This window comes from Pantherophis guttatus, chromosome 10, assembly GCF_059756535.1.
Source record: "Pantherophis guttatus breed Tessera chromosome 10, ASM5975653v1, whole genome shotgun sequence".
Lineage (NCBI taxonomy): Eukaryota > Metazoa > Chordata > Lepidosauria > Squamata > Colubridae > Pantherophis > Pantherophis guttatus.
Window position 1 is genome coordinate 14,926,448 of NC_142072.1, and position 14,930 is coordinate 14,941,377.

General features: G+C 44.2%; 1 protein-coding gene across 2 annotated transcripts in view; it reads left to right on the plus strand.

The window, feature by feature from the left end:
* Positions 1 to 14,399, plus strand: part of TCEA3 (transcription elongation factor A3) — a 32,445-nt gene extending 18,046 nt beyond the window's left edge. For both annotated transcript variants that reach the window (XM_087876910.1, XM_087876911.1), the window contains exons 6-13: positions 2,093 to 2,149; positions 2,716 to 2,796; positions 3,591 to 3,671; positions 5,771 to 5,931; positions 7,175 to 7,230; positions 8,860 to 9,015; positions 9,968 to 10,186; positions 12,190 to 14,399. In XM_087876910.1, coding sequence (XP_087733036.1) covers positions 2,093 to 2,149; positions 2,716 to 2,796; positions 3,591 to 3,671; positions 5,771 to 5,931; positions 7,175 to 7,230; positions 8,860 to 9,015; positions 9,968 to 10,186; positions 12,190 to 12,198 — 820 coding nt within the window. In that variant the 3' untranslated portion in view covers positions 12,199 to 14,399. The remainder of the gene's footprint in view (positions 1 to 2,092; positions 2,150 to 2,715; positions 2,797 to 3,590; positions 3,672 to 5,770; positions 5,932 to 7,174; positions 7,231 to 8,859; positions 9,016 to 9,967; positions 10,187 to 12,189) is intronic.
* The last annotated feature ends 531 nt before the right edge of the window (positions 14,400 to 14,930 follow it).

The window sequence follows — 14,930 nt, forward strand, 5'->3', positions numbered from 1 at the left end:
TCACTCTGGGAACCATGTTGGAGAGAGCGAAGCAAGAAACAGAAATATACGGTGTTTCCTCGAAAATAAGACCCTGTCTTTTATATCTATATATATCTATATATCTATCTATATCTATCTATATCTATATCTATATCTATAGATATTTTTGGTGGATATATATATATATATATATATATATATATATATATATATATATATATATATATATATATATATATATATATATATATATATATATATATATATAAATAATATTATATAGCCACCAAAAAAGGCACCAGGTTTTATTTGGGGTGTGTGTGTGTGGAAATGTCGCAATGGTGAAATCCAAATTTTTTTACTACCGATTCTGTGAGCATGGCTTGGTGAGCATGGCAGGGAAAGGATACTGCAAAATCTCCATTCCCTCCCTTCTCCTGGGGGAAGGATACTGCAAAATCTCCATTCCCTACCCACTCCTGGGGGAAGGATATTGCAAAATCCCCATTCCCACCCCACTCCAGGGGAAGGATACTGCAAAATCTCCATTCCCACCCACTCTGGGGCCAGCCAGAGGTGGTATTTGCTGGTTCTCTGAACTACTCAAAATTTCCGCTACCGGTTCTTCAGAACCTTTCAGAACCTGCTGGATTTCACCCCTGGAATGTCGTCCACTGACTTACCTCACTTGCACATGTCGCCCCTTTTTTGCTATCAGAGGCCTTCGGGAACTTCTTTGTCCGGCAAGGCCAGCAAGACTTTTCTGAAGGCCTCTGTAGCCGATAACAGAGCTCCGGATCGATCCAGAACTCTTGTTATTGGTTACAGAGGCCTTCAGGAAAGCCTTGCCAGCTGCAGCAAAAGAAATGCGCTGAGGTGTGCGAGGCCTGGCTGCGAATATCCGAAGGTAAGTAGTAGGGCAGCTCCACCCCTCCCCATCCCCATCCTACCTTAATTTTTACCTGTGCACCCTGGAGTGGGCGAAGTCTTAATTAGGGCTTATTTTGGGGTTAGGGCTTATATTGGGTGCACGTGTAATAATCAAGCTGGTAGGTCGTATTTTCAGGGAAACACGGTAAATAGTCCTTGACCTATGACTGTAATGGAGCCTGGTTGTAAAATGGCTCACCCAGGTATCTGACCTGATTTTGTGACCTTTTCTTCTGCAGCAGTCATTAAGCGAACACCGTAGTCATTAACCAGTTGTTCACTATGGCCAGTTTTGCCAAATATTGGAAGCAAATGCTGGTTTTTTGGCAAAACTATTGCAAAACCTGTGTCACCCGTTTTGTTGACGTACGCAGCAAAAGAAAAAATCCTGGCACCTTTTTTTAAACCAAGAGTATAACTTTACTCATAGAACCAAACAGGCACAGAAGAAGCAAAGCTCGCTCTGAGGTTTGCGCGCGAAAACCAGCATAATTAATTTCCCCTTTTCCCCATCTGGGCCAACCCCTGTCCTTTGCCCAGCAATCCAGTACGTTCATTTTGTTTTGGGAAAACAGTCTGCGCCTTTGGAAGGTTCCCGTAGCACGACCTTGAAGTCTCGGGATTTTCTCAGGCTGCAGATGGCTTGCGTAAATTCCTCGCCTCCCTCCCAGCTCCCAATACATCTCAAGCATTCCCCCTCCCCCCTCCCATTGTCTCTGTTGTCAAGCTGCGAGTTGGGGTGCGTTACGAGTCAGTCTTGACAACCTGGTCATGTGACTGCGGGGTAACTGCTGAACTGTTGAAATGTGGTCACATGACTTGCAAGGGCGTATCGGAAATTTGGAACCTGATTGTAAGTACCCCCCAGGGGAGGTCTGTTGTAACTTCAAATGGTTGTTAGGTGACCGGTTACAAGTCGCAGAGTACTTTTTCAGTTCGAGCGTCCTTTTCTTATGCTTCAGTGGGGTTCTTTTCTTTTTTTTTTTTGGGGTCATTGGAAGATGGATATTCTGTGATTATCCTGTTTTATCTAGAGAAAACTGACTTGAGGAATGACTTACGATCATGAATTGCAGAGCTGGGACAACCAGTCATTTATTATATCATCAAAAAAAGTCACCTCTGAGTACTGTCCGAGCTAAGATGTAACACAGTCTTAACATTTGTTCTCACCATGCAGAGACCCCAAAGACGCTTCTACTTCCCAAAAGTCACACTTGGAGCTCAAAAAAGAGAGGTACGTTTTCAGGGCTCTGGAGAGAACTCCTTACTCTTCACCAAGGAAGGTGCTTAAAGATGTGGAGACGTAAAGAATTAGAAAGGAAAAAAGGAGAACCATTCTTAAGGGGACTGCGGGAACACCCCTTCCCCACACCGCTACAATAGCAACAGCGACTTGCTGTTTTGTGTATGCAAATGTTGCATTATAAATGAGTTTGTCATTGCAGTACAGCTTTCTACAAACGGGAGCTGGCCCGTTATGCAGTCTTAATGTTGCAATCTATATACTTGGCTGCCTGCCCTCCTTGTCCGCCGTAGCCAGAGTTAGTGGGTTTTAATGCAGTATAACCCACACCATCCTGAGCTTTCAAAGTGTTAAATAGGAGTGTCGCATGCAAAGCACTTTCTGACTGACAGGATGCAGGTAATCTTTGAGTTAGGACCACAGTGGGGATCAGGATTTCAGTTGTAAGTCTTTGCAGTCCTAAATTGAGTTAAATTCAGTTTTACGGTAAGGAGGTCTAATGATGTATGCATCTTTGCCAACAGTCTTCATACCCCCCATTTTTTCCCCTTATAAAGGAGGGACTCCAAAGATTCAAGATCTTCCAGCTCTACTTCTAGTTCCTCTACTTCCTCTCCCAAGAGACTGTCGGTGGACAGGTAAGCTAATCCAGTCCTTGTGGATCAGTAGAATTCTACTACTGATCGTTTTACATTGGTTCTACCGATCTAGCAAGATGGAGAATAACAGAGTAGGAAGAGAGACTTGGGACCTTGCAGATCTTCTAGTTCCAACCCGCTGCTCAGGCATGAAACCCTCTACCGCAGGGGTTGGCAACCTTAACACTCAAAGAGCCACAAAGGTCCTAACCAGAAGCCCCCATTCAATTCTGGAGCCGACAGGAAGTCCGGTTCCCCCATCATAGTCTCCTCCTAGTGCGGCGTCCTTTTTCCTCGGAAGTCCGGTTACCCAACCATAGAGTCTCCTCCTAGCGTGTCCTTTTTCCTTTGCCAACTGGAAGTCGGTTCCCCCACCATAGAGTCTCCTAGCGCAGCATCCTTTTTCCTCTACCTGTTCTAACCGAAAGCCCTATCAATCCTGGAACCGACCAGCAACAGGGAGCTACAGCAGAGAGATGAAAGAGCCACATGCGGCTCCAGAGCTGTGGGTTGCTGACCCCTGCTCTACCATTTCAGATAAATGGCTGTCCAATCTCTTCTTAAAAACTTCCAGGGTTGGAGCATCCACAACATCTGGAGGCAAGTCGTTCCACTGATTAACTGAGGAAGAAATAACTCTTCCTGTACTCCTACCTTAGAGGAGATAAGATCACACATGTTGGCATGGAGAGAATTTATGCTCCTCCTTTGTTTTCAAAAGGACCCTAAAATTGTGCTTTGCAATACCATGATCTGAGCTGAAATTGTTATGATGCACCTCTCTGTATCCACAGTAGGAGAACCTCTACCAGCTCCAACCCATCAACCTCGCCTCCTGGATCTCATAAAAACAAAGAGGATAGCAAAGATGAAAGGTATTTTTGGGGTGGAAGGGTTCCAAGAAAAAAACAGGAGAAATTTGCTACATGGAGGATAGCCAAACCTTAAAGCATAAGAATGGAGAGCAGGACCAAAAAATTAAGTCGCTCCGATTGCCATTAACAGATCAATCAAAGGAGTGTGCAGACAATATTCCACTTCAGTTGCTTCTACAAGAGCTGCTGTTCACTTGTTACAGTGCTTTAGAAACGGATGTTTCCTATATCAGCCTAAAACAAGTAGTTGTTAGTAGGCATCTTCCTTATGTTTTTATCTGAAACTTCTTCAAAGCTATCTAAGCTATCAACTTCACTGCAACTTCTTAGAGTGGGCAGAAAAAGGCTACACATGTAGTTTGTATAAGGGATAGGCAATTTGACTACAACTTCCACTATCCCAGTCATAGACCATGAGATTTGCAGGCTAAGATATTTGCAGGGTATGAGGCAGTGGAAGGTTGCTCCTGGTTCGCCCCAATTTGGGCAAACCAGTAGTGGCGGTGGTGGGAAGCTCTGCCCACCCAACCAGACGTTATCAAAAACGCTCTGCACATGCGCAGAAGCTTCTGTGCATGTGCAGAAGCACCGTGTGCTCGCTACCGATAGCGAACTGGGAGCGCTGGGATTTGAAACCCATTACTGGTATGAGGTGCCCAATTCTGGTAAAGATTTATGTTTGAAAAAAAAAATACCAATACTTAAAGAGGAATGTGAAAAATCTCATAATGTGAATGAGTAATCTGAGTGTCTATTCAGTTTGATGGCCAGTTTTTTATGTTGGGTAAGTTCCTTAAAGACCCCTGGCTGCTTCCCCTGATAGATGTTTCCCCATAGGCCAAAATATGAACTGGCAGCTTTTTAAACAGAGCACATGTTCAAATAGAGGATTGCCCTTCTGTAAAAGGGCATACTTTGTGGCTGTTGCCATGTGACTTCTTGTGTAGCCTTCATTTCTGCTTCTTATGAATTCTGCACAAGTTTTCCATGGAATGTTCTAATATTGTGTGTGAGAGACAAAAGAAACAGCTTTCCTGTCATACAGTATTGGCTTTGAATTAAGTTGGCTACATTAATACAAAGCTTGTAATCCAGAGATTCGTTTAACCCAGGAGTGTCAAACTTGATTTCATTGAGGGCTGCATCAGGGTTGCATTTGACCTGGGGGGCGGGGGCTGTGGTGGCCTGAGCACTCTGCCAGCAAAAACGGACTCCTAAGTTCAGGGGTGAAATTCACTTACCTTCCCTACAGTTTCGCAAATGTGTGCGCACATGCAACCATGGTTGCACATGCAACCATCGCAAAAAAGAGACATCATGACATCCGTGTGGGTGGGCGGAGTGTCCCGCAGCCGCCGCAACCGGTTTGCCTGAGCCAGATAGAACCGGCTGAATTTCACCCCTGCCCGAACTCTGTTTTCAGCTGCGATGGCTTCCTGCAACCCTCTGCCAGTGAAAATGGAACTTGGGAGGGCCACTGCGGCCCTCCCAAGTTCTGTTTTCACTGGCAGAGGCACCGTGGGCTGGTCCTTTGCTGTTTCCAGGGTGGCCTCATGGACCAGATCTAAACACCCTGTGGGCTGGATCTGGCCTCCGGGCCTTGAGTTTGACACCCCTAGTTTAACTCTTTTGCTGGGTTTACCAGGGAAACGTGGCAGGCTGGATTTGTAAGCTAAGCACCAAAGGTTGAACTGAAACGCATGTTAACCAAGCTCCCAATGTTGCACAAATACATATCTTAAATCTTTTTCTAACTGGTAAAGCATGTTGTATGAACATGCCGATTAATCACATCAGCCCTGGCTTAAAGTGTAAGTAGCACAGTCCAGATTAGAACGTGGGACTCCAGCTTGCTCAACCCGAGTTTCAAGAAAAGAAAGCAAACAATGAGCTTTCTAATCCCTTTCTATTGGATTTTTTGCAGCTAGGGAAGGGAAGAGGTGAGTAGCATGGTTTGGCTTGGATAGCAAAATAATTTGATTGCTCTTGACTTCGGTGATCCCAAACGGCCTTCTGTCTTGGGTTAGAGGCTATATTGAAGTGGTCATAAATTAGCATTTTTCATTTAAAGCAAAAATCTCACTTGATGTCCTGCTCAGATCAAATGACAAATCTCGAACTGAGGTGCCCAGGATGCCAGCCAGCCCTGTCACGCCAACATTTGGAACTTCTGTCTGCTTCTTGCCCTCGTGCTATTTGACTGGAGACTCCATTAGGGACAAGTGTATTGAGATGGTCTCTGCAGCTCTGAAAATGGATGGTGAGAAAGAAAACATCCTGGGGGAATTAAAAAATTAACTTAGGGTGAGAGTCAAGGGGATCTAAAGAGTTTATAGTCTGACCTGGAGCTCTGGTTCAGATGTTTTTATCTCCAGCTTCCACTCTGCTGGGAGATACCTGTATGGCAAATGATTGAGAAAATTCAGAAGAGGAAAAGCGATCAAACAGTGATTTCTGAAGTGCACGTGTATTGTTTAGATTACATAACTACACAGGCGTTTCCACAGTTACTGATATAGAGATAGCAATAGCACCTAGACTTATATACCGCTTCATAGTGCTTTACAGCCCTCTCTAAGCGGTTTACAGAGTCGGCATATTGCCCCCAACAATCTGGGTCCTCATTTTACTGACCTCGGAAGGATGGATGGCTGAGTCAACCGTGAGCCGGTTAGGATTGAACTCCTGGCAGTAAGCAGAGTCAGCCTGCAATACTGCATTCTAACCACTGTGCCACCATGGCACAAAATTGATATTGATATAGAGATGATTGATAATGCCAATAGAATCAATTTTACTTACCGTGCCACACCAAGCAGCAGCAGAAAATGTCTGTAAAAACAGTCTGTAAAATAAGATAAAATGAAGAGTAACCATAAGATAAAAAGTGATTCCAAATCAGAGGCATTTGCAGGGAGAGCCAAGGAGGCAAATGATGAAAAGAGCATCATGATGCAAACCCTGCCCTTTTGGTGGGGTGTCACAACATCAAATGTGGGTATGGAAGGGTCATGGCATGTTGCTTATCACTTTAATGTTAGCATCAGAACCTGCAAATGCTCCTGGTTGAAATAAATATAATGGAAACAACAATCCACAGTTTAAAAATTCACATTCAGAAGTAAACAATTATTTTCTGCTGCTACTACTGTTTGTTGCATTATTGATATTAATAGGCATTCTATAAGGAAATTATAATTTTTTATTGTTGCCCTTATGCTAGTTAATTATGTTACGCATTTATTTTTTAAACTAAGTCAGGAGTGTTCAACTTTAGCATCTTTAAGACATGTGGACTTCAACTCCCATGCTGGCTGGGGAATTCTGGGAGTTGAAGTCCACATGTTTTAACCTTGCCAAGGATGGACACCCCTGATCTAAAGTATAGAAGTTCAGGTTTTTTGGTTGGACACAAAACTGAATTTCATCTGGTTGTGCTGAATGATTTTTTCTCCCCTTCTGCCCCTGTTTTCATTTCTTTCTCCTCTTCATCTCCATCCAAGACGATTACAAACAATTTGCGGTCAACTGTGATAAGATGGCAGCCGAGATTGAAGATCATATCTTTTTGATATTTCGGGTCTGCTGGTTATTAGTACGGGTGGGGAATGCATCAGAGTGGGAAAAGTTTATGCTAATATTGGACAGATGTTGTCTTGATGGGTAAAAACAAAAAAAACTCCAGTCATTTGAATTGTATAAATTCAGGAGATGCTTTCTTGAACTTTTTTTTCTAAAAGGTTAGGAGGCTAAAAAAGGGGCTCAAATTTTGTATGGGAATGACAGTAATTGCCTACTGCTTCAGACAGAAAGTGTGCTCTTCTGGGAATATATTAGGCATTGTTAAAAATGAGAGCAATGAGAAATATATAAGGCTATAACTAGCTTTTAGGACTAATGGCAATCCTGCTGTAGGCAGGATCAGGGGTGGGCTCCTAGGGGCTCGCAGGGGTTTGGGAGAAACTCTAGCTAAGATTCTGTGCAGTTCGGATAACCCCCAAATCCCACTCCTGGCTGGCCCTGCCCACCCCACCCTTCCCAGGAGTCCCCACACGGTCTGTTTTGGATGCAGATAAGTGTAGGGCATGTGCGGAGGCTCAGAGAGGGTGAAAAGCAGGCCTATCAGAAGTTCAGGAAGGCCGGAAATAGGGGGTCTCCAGAGGCTGGGGGAGGCCGTTTTCACTGTCCCGGAGGCTTGAGGAAAGCCTCCGGAGCCTGGGGAGGGCAAAAATGCCACCCCTGGCTATGGTGCAGGAGGCCAACTAGGCCACATCCACCATGGCCACGCTCACCCAGCAACCGGGCAGAGAATCCCTTGCTAAAAAAAATTTAAGGCCACTCCTGGGCAGGATTGTTCTGTCTATATGAGAGATGGAGGAATCAGCAAGATCCCAGGTTTGCGGGAATACCAAAAAACAAACAAACAAAAAGTATCTTCAAGGGATTGGGGAAAGTCTTTGGAGCAGAAAGCTGGAATGAGAAAGCAGAAACAACTGCAAGAATTCCTAGAGATGCAATTTTCTGCATGTTCTCTTCATTTTCCATATATTTATTCAGTTTTTATCTTGCCTTTATTACTACTACTACTACTACTACTACTACTACTACTACTACTACCGTGTTTCCCCGAAAATAAGACCCTGTCTTATATTTTTTTTGATCCCTGAAATAAGCTCTTGGCCTTATTGTCATGCGCTCAAAAGCCTAATTGGGCTTATTATCAGGGATGTCTTATTTTGGGGAAAACGGGGTATTGCTACTTCAGTAACATAAGAGAATATACTTAATACTTTATACTTTTTCCTCCTCTCCACAACAGCAATTCTGTGAGGTGGGTTGGGCTGAAAGAGGGGCGGGCACCGGCCCAAATTCACTCAGCCGACTTACTTTCATGCCTAAAGTGGGACTATAACTCACTATCTCCTGGGGATTGGCCTAAAGTCACCCAGCCAGCTTGCATGCCTAAAGCAGAACTAGAACTCACCATCTCCTGGTGATTAGCCTAAAGTCCCCCACTTGCTTTCATGCCTTGAGACAGGATTATCACTCTCCATCTCCTGTTGATTGGCTCAAAGTCATGCCTAAAGGAAGACTAGAACTCACAGTCTCCTGGTTTCTTTGGCTGGGGTTTTAATCACTAGACCAAACTAGTCCAAACTAAAACAAACATTATTCCTTAATGCTGCCACATATCTACCAAGAACTGAAAAGCACAGATATGAAATACCGGAACCGAGTGAGGAGCAGAATTAGCAACCTGAAGGACCCCAAGAATCCTGGTTTGCGGCGCAATGTGTTGTGCGGAAGCATCCCGCCAGCCCTAATTGCAAAGATGACGGCAGAGGTCAGTAGAAAGAGGCGGCGTGTTGTTGTTTTTCAGGCCCGTATAATACAAATAAAACTTGAATTTAACAAATCAGTTGTGGGAGGAGGAAAGGTCAGTCAAACGAGAGATGGTATCCCCATGGCACTTGGATGATGGATATCATTATACAAAAGCTGGATATTGTCACAGTGATTAGCTTTACTGTGTGCAAAGTCTGTTGTATTGAGATTTGATAATCAGATTTTTAAAGCTATCTGTTTGTTAAGCTTGATTACCTTAATTTAAGTCTTTAATGGCATTTTTAAATGTAAATATAGCAGCTATTTTAATGATACATGACAGTTATTGCATATCTGGATTCATGCAAGTTTTATGCTGGTCATTTGACTAAATAGATTAGCATAGCATAGCATAATGTAACCCTGTAACTGGTAGTCCTTGACTTATGACCACAATTCAGCCCCACATTTCTTTTGTTAAGTGAAACATTTATTAAGTGAGTTTTGCACCATTTTACTACCTTTCTTGCCACAATTGTCAAGTGAATCACTGCAGTTAGTTAAGGTAGTTATCCGGTTCTTACGTGAATCTGGCTTCCCCATTGACTTCGCTTGTCAAAGTCGTAAAATGACCCCCAGTCATACATATGAATCCGTTGCCAAGCATCTGAATTTTGATCACTTGACCATGGGGATGCTGCAAAGGTCGTAAGTGTGAAAAATGGTCATAAGTCACTTTTTTCAGGGCTGTTGTAACTTTGAATGGTCACTAAATGAACAGTTGTAAGTCGAGGACTACCTGTATAGTCAAAACTCCTAACCAAGGTTTAAACCCAATTGAGCACTGTGTGCCAATGCTCCCACTAGCTTTGGAACCGAACAGGGCCAGCAAGACTTAACTCGGATGAAACCTGCCTAACTAATCAGGCACCGCTGCAAGTTGGTACAGTGAACGCTGTTGTGCGTTGCAGGAAATGGCTAGTGATGAACTGAAGGAGCTAAGAAACGCCATGACCCAAGAAGCAATCCGAGAGCATCAGATGGCAAAGACAGGAGGTACTGCCACTGACCTCTTCCAGTGCGGAAAGTGCAAGAAAAAGAACTGCACTTATAATCAGGTGCAAACCCGGAGTGCCGATGAGCCCATGACGACTTTCGTGCTCTGTAATGAGTGTGGCAATCGCTGGAAGGTTTGTATTGTTGCTAGCAAATGCTTTTGTTCTGACCTAGGCTTCCCCAAAAAGCACGAAGCAGATTCCTTATCCCGATAAAATTTTTATTAAACTAACAGCGAACTCCTCTGATTCACCTTCAGTCTTTCAAGGGGGAATTTACAGTCACAGACCTTATCTGGCTTGGAGAGCTGCCAGGCCGATATCTTCAAAACTTTGCAAAGAGTCTCAGAGAGTCACAAACCAATTAGGCGAACTAATTGTCTCCTGCAAACTCCACTCTTCTTTTGCTCCTCTCTTATTCCCTCTGGGAGGGGCCATTCATTGTCCACCTGTGGCCTTACTCCCAAGTCAACCCTTGTTCTTTAGCTATTCCCTTCGTCTGGCAACTCTGCACATGCGCATACTGGGAACAGGCTCCAGCTGTTCTTCTGCCCCACTGATGTCTGACTCTGAAGGCAGCTGATAACTGGCATCTGGCCCTGGCCCCCTCTCTGCCTCTGACGCAAAGCCCTCATCAGAGCCTTCCCCAGACTCCAGGACTGGCCCATGTTCGTCTCCAACCTTCTCACTGTCCGAATTAGCTGCCAATTCTGCTGGCTGCTGGCGGGCCACAACAGCTTTAAGCCAGGGGACTCCAACCTTTTGGGGACCAGGGACTGGTTCCTTGGAGAGAGGTTTTTCCACGGACTGGAGGGGGTGTGGTTTTGTGTGCTGCCTGCATCCCGTGGGTGGGGCTTTGCTTATTTGTACGGCCTGTTTTATATGGCATGCCACGACCGGTGCCAGTCCATGGACTGGGGATTGTGAACCCCTGCTTTAAGCAGATGATTACTATTACTATCTCCTATGGTTTTTTATATGTTTTTTTTTTTTTTTGCTTTTAGCTGTACATCTCCCATTCAGTCATTCAGCGAATCCCTAAATTTGATAAATGAAAAGTTTAAAAATTAGGTAATTCATCTTTGTCAATGCAATGCAACTTCTGTTCTTTTGTGTCTGCATTGTACAAAATTGAGAAGTGGCACTTTGGAGGTAGTATGGTCTTCCAGAAATTGGATGTTTTCCATGGGGTGTGCAGTAGCTGTGCGATTCCAGCAAAATATCTCAGGTGTTGGCAGCACACTCACATCCCTTCTGAAGCTTCTTGTGTTAGTGTATAATCTCCCCTCATTTCCCTCAGGCTTGCTCCACAGAAACTTCTGCTATCCTATTCCCTTATCCCTCCTTTTTTTTTTTTTCCAGCCAAGCCCCTCCTTCCTTCTCTTGCACTCCCTCTACTCCTCCCCTTCCTCATTAACGCTCCTTTTATCCCCTCGTCCCCCCTGCTACACCTAGTTTGGTAATCTGCAAGAAACATCTGCAAGAAAATCATAAAGCTCAGAGTCTATGGAGATTTTCAGTCATCCAGATCATGGTTCTCCCAAAAGTGCTTTTTTCCCCCCTAAAGGCAACTGGACTTTCTGGTTTTTCTTTGAAGACAGTTCCATGAAGGCTCCACACTCATTTGCACTACTCAGGTGACCCTGATGACACAGCTAGCCGCCCTGTGTCTTCAGAGAGAGGCGGCATCTAAATTGAATGAATAAAATAAAAAAAATAAAAAAACCTCCAGGTGGCCTCAAAAGAATAAAAGAATGCAAATGACCAGACCAAGGAGTATAAATCTTTTTGTTCCCCATCATCCAGTCAGAGCTGAAGAAACTTCTTGGATGAGACGTGAAAGAAAAACCCGAAAGTCCAGTTGCCTCTTGAAAATAAAATAAAAGCAACTTTGGGACATAAAGAGAGCCCCAAGGATTCCACAGTTGAACCCTGAGCTACAAATATTCTCTTCTATTGGCACTATGTTTCCTTACATGTGATGGTTCCACAACTTCCTTATTTCATAAGGAGCTTGGCTTATGCCCAATTTATGTTCAAACTGCTGGTGCAGAATTTATTTATTCTGGTGCAGAGTGGCAAAACATCTGGACTGCAATTTCCTGCATTATTAAAGAGAAAACATTCTGTTTTTACAGTTCTGCTGATGCTCTTTGCACCCATATGCCAGCGCCACGAAGATGTTGTACCTGTTGCAGCCGAAGAGATAAGAAAACCTTTGAACTGTCCAGCTGATGAAATAAAAGCAGGGAAAGAAAAACAGCCTGCAAAGGTTGAAATGCTGACATTTCAACCCCCACCCCATCAGATATCTCTTTCTTTTAAAAAAAACGCAGTCGGTTTGAATGACTTTCTTAAATGGAATCCTATCTTCGTACTCAGGTGATATATTGGTGCCCTCACCGAGAGGGCTGTGTGTGTTCTGCAGTTACATTATGCAAAGGCAGACATTAACACTGAGCATAGAAGAAGGCCAACAGATTGTGGGTTGCTCCCTGCTTTTGTTTGGGGAGATGTAAAATTTTCCATTCTTAAGGCTGCAAAGATTGGTTTGGCAGTGCATGCGTGGGCAATGTCCAGTGAAGTCTCCCAAGCAGAGAAAGTTTCTGATGTCCTGAGCACATGGGTTTGGAAGGCCCGGCTCCAGTGATCAACAGCTTATTTGAATCACAAAGTGTAGTTTGTTGAGGCAAATTGAAAGTAACGTTTAAAATCAGCTACTATAACGGCAAGGGAGGAAAGAAGGATGGGATGTATGCAGTTCTGACTCGGTAATTAGGTGTCAAAAACTATAAATAGAGGTAGCATCTAATACAGGGGTGTTGAACTCAAGGCCCGTGGGCTGGATTCGGCCCGCAGGGTGCTTAGATCAAGCCCGCAGTGCGGAACCACCCTGCAAACAGTGAGTGGGTGGCCCGCAGTGCCTCTACCAGCAAAAATGGGCTCCTGAGCTCTGTTTCCGGCTACGACGGCCTCCTGCAACAGGCTCCTGAGCTAAGTTTCCGGCTGCAACTGCCTCCTGCAAACCTCTGCTAACTGGCAGAGGGTTGCAGGAGGCTGTCGCAGCCGGAAACAGAGCTCGGGAGCCCGTTTTCACTGGCAGAGCACCCAACATGAGTGAGATCAAGCTGGCCATGCCTACCCGGGCCACACCCACCCCAGCCCCCCAAGGTCAAACACAACCCTGATGAGGCCCTCAGTGAAATTGAGTTTGACACCCCTGATCTAGTAGAAGATTCATAGAGGTACAACCTTTAATTGGCTGGATTGTTTGATCCCCTTGGCATTTCCATCCATTCTTTAGCTCAACAGTGAGCCCAAAACCCCTGTTTTATATATTTGGCTAAGTTTGGGATGTATTTTTTGGGCAAGAGAGGTCACCTAATGTCAAGAAGGAGACCTTTAATGGAAAGACCATCAGCCCAAGTACTTCCTCTTCCCATTTTTTTTGACTCTATGCTCTCAGCTACCAATTTTGTTTTGTTTCCTATCCTGTCACTTTTGCAGAGGCTAAATCAAAGCTTTGATCCTTTGGTGTTGGCACTGTCACTCCAAATTCTTCCAAAGCTGCCTTCTTGGAATCCTTTATAGGAGGTGATTGTTACAGGTTGAAATCTGCATGTAAATATGCTTCCTAGCCTCAAGAGATGACACAGCTCGTTTCCTTCCTGCTCCTTTTTCACTGTAAAGACAGAATCAAATAATAACAAATTAACCATGATAGATTCAGGGTCATCCAAGTACACTGAGAAGCTAGTTTTGAATAGGCAACTGTTGCAATACCTATTTTAGAAAAGGATGTCAGTCACTGATACATTATGAATCCTCCTTCAGTGGATTTGGTGATGGATCTGTGGCTAATTTCATCTACTTCTCTACCTTGGTTGCTATGTGGGCTTGTAGAATTGCCCTAGTTAGCATGGCTATTCTGGATCCATGTTTCTGGAGGGCAGTTAAATTGGGGTAAGATAGACATTTTTTTTTGGTAGGGAGAGAACTAGGTCTGAGAAGCAGCCCTGGTAGATGTGTTGGGGATGTAAAATCATTCAAAATGGCAGATAATTCCCCCCTTACAGTTTTTCTATTAAATTATCCAGGATTTTCAAAACGAATCCTGCTAGGTTGTTTAGGATGTTGGAGTTTGCTCAACTTCCACCTCTCCCTAGGAGGAACAGAAGTAGTAATGAAATGTGTACAGCTATTGCATGATGAGGAATTTCCTCTTTTGTTACTTTAATGTTTCTTTTTCTCTTATTTTCAAATGACTTTGTGCCATGCAGAGCAAGTACTAGAATTGTCCAAAGCAGATGCCCAACGGAAAGAAATAAAACTGAATCCTCACCTGTCATTTGTGGCTCTGTCCATACTGGGGCATGGGAATTCCTACACCAGTTGCTTCAATCAGGACAGGGGTGTCTTCAAAACATGAGGTGCTATGATATCTGTGGTTCTGCAATCAGGGACCACAACAGGACAACAGAGATGGAAGGGACATTGGAGACCTTCTAGTCCAGGGGTAGGCAATTGTGGCTCTTTTGTACCACCTGTGGACTTCAACTCCCAGAATTCCTGAGACAGCTTGGCTGTTGAAGTCCACAGGTGGTACAAAAGAGCCACAATTGCCCACCCAAGTTCTAGCCCAATCCCCTGCTCAAACAGGAAACCTTATACCAGTGGTTCTTAACCTGTGGTTCATGGACCCCGGTGTGTGTGTGTGTGTGTGTGTGATGTTGTCACAGGGGATCCACAAAGACTTGAAGAATTGTTGATTTAAAACTTGAGTTAAGTCTTGGTGGTTCTGTAGGAAGAAATATCCTTCTGGGTTCTGCTCCAAGTGGGGAAACAGACACTGGAAACATGGAGACTGCTTGGAAAGATG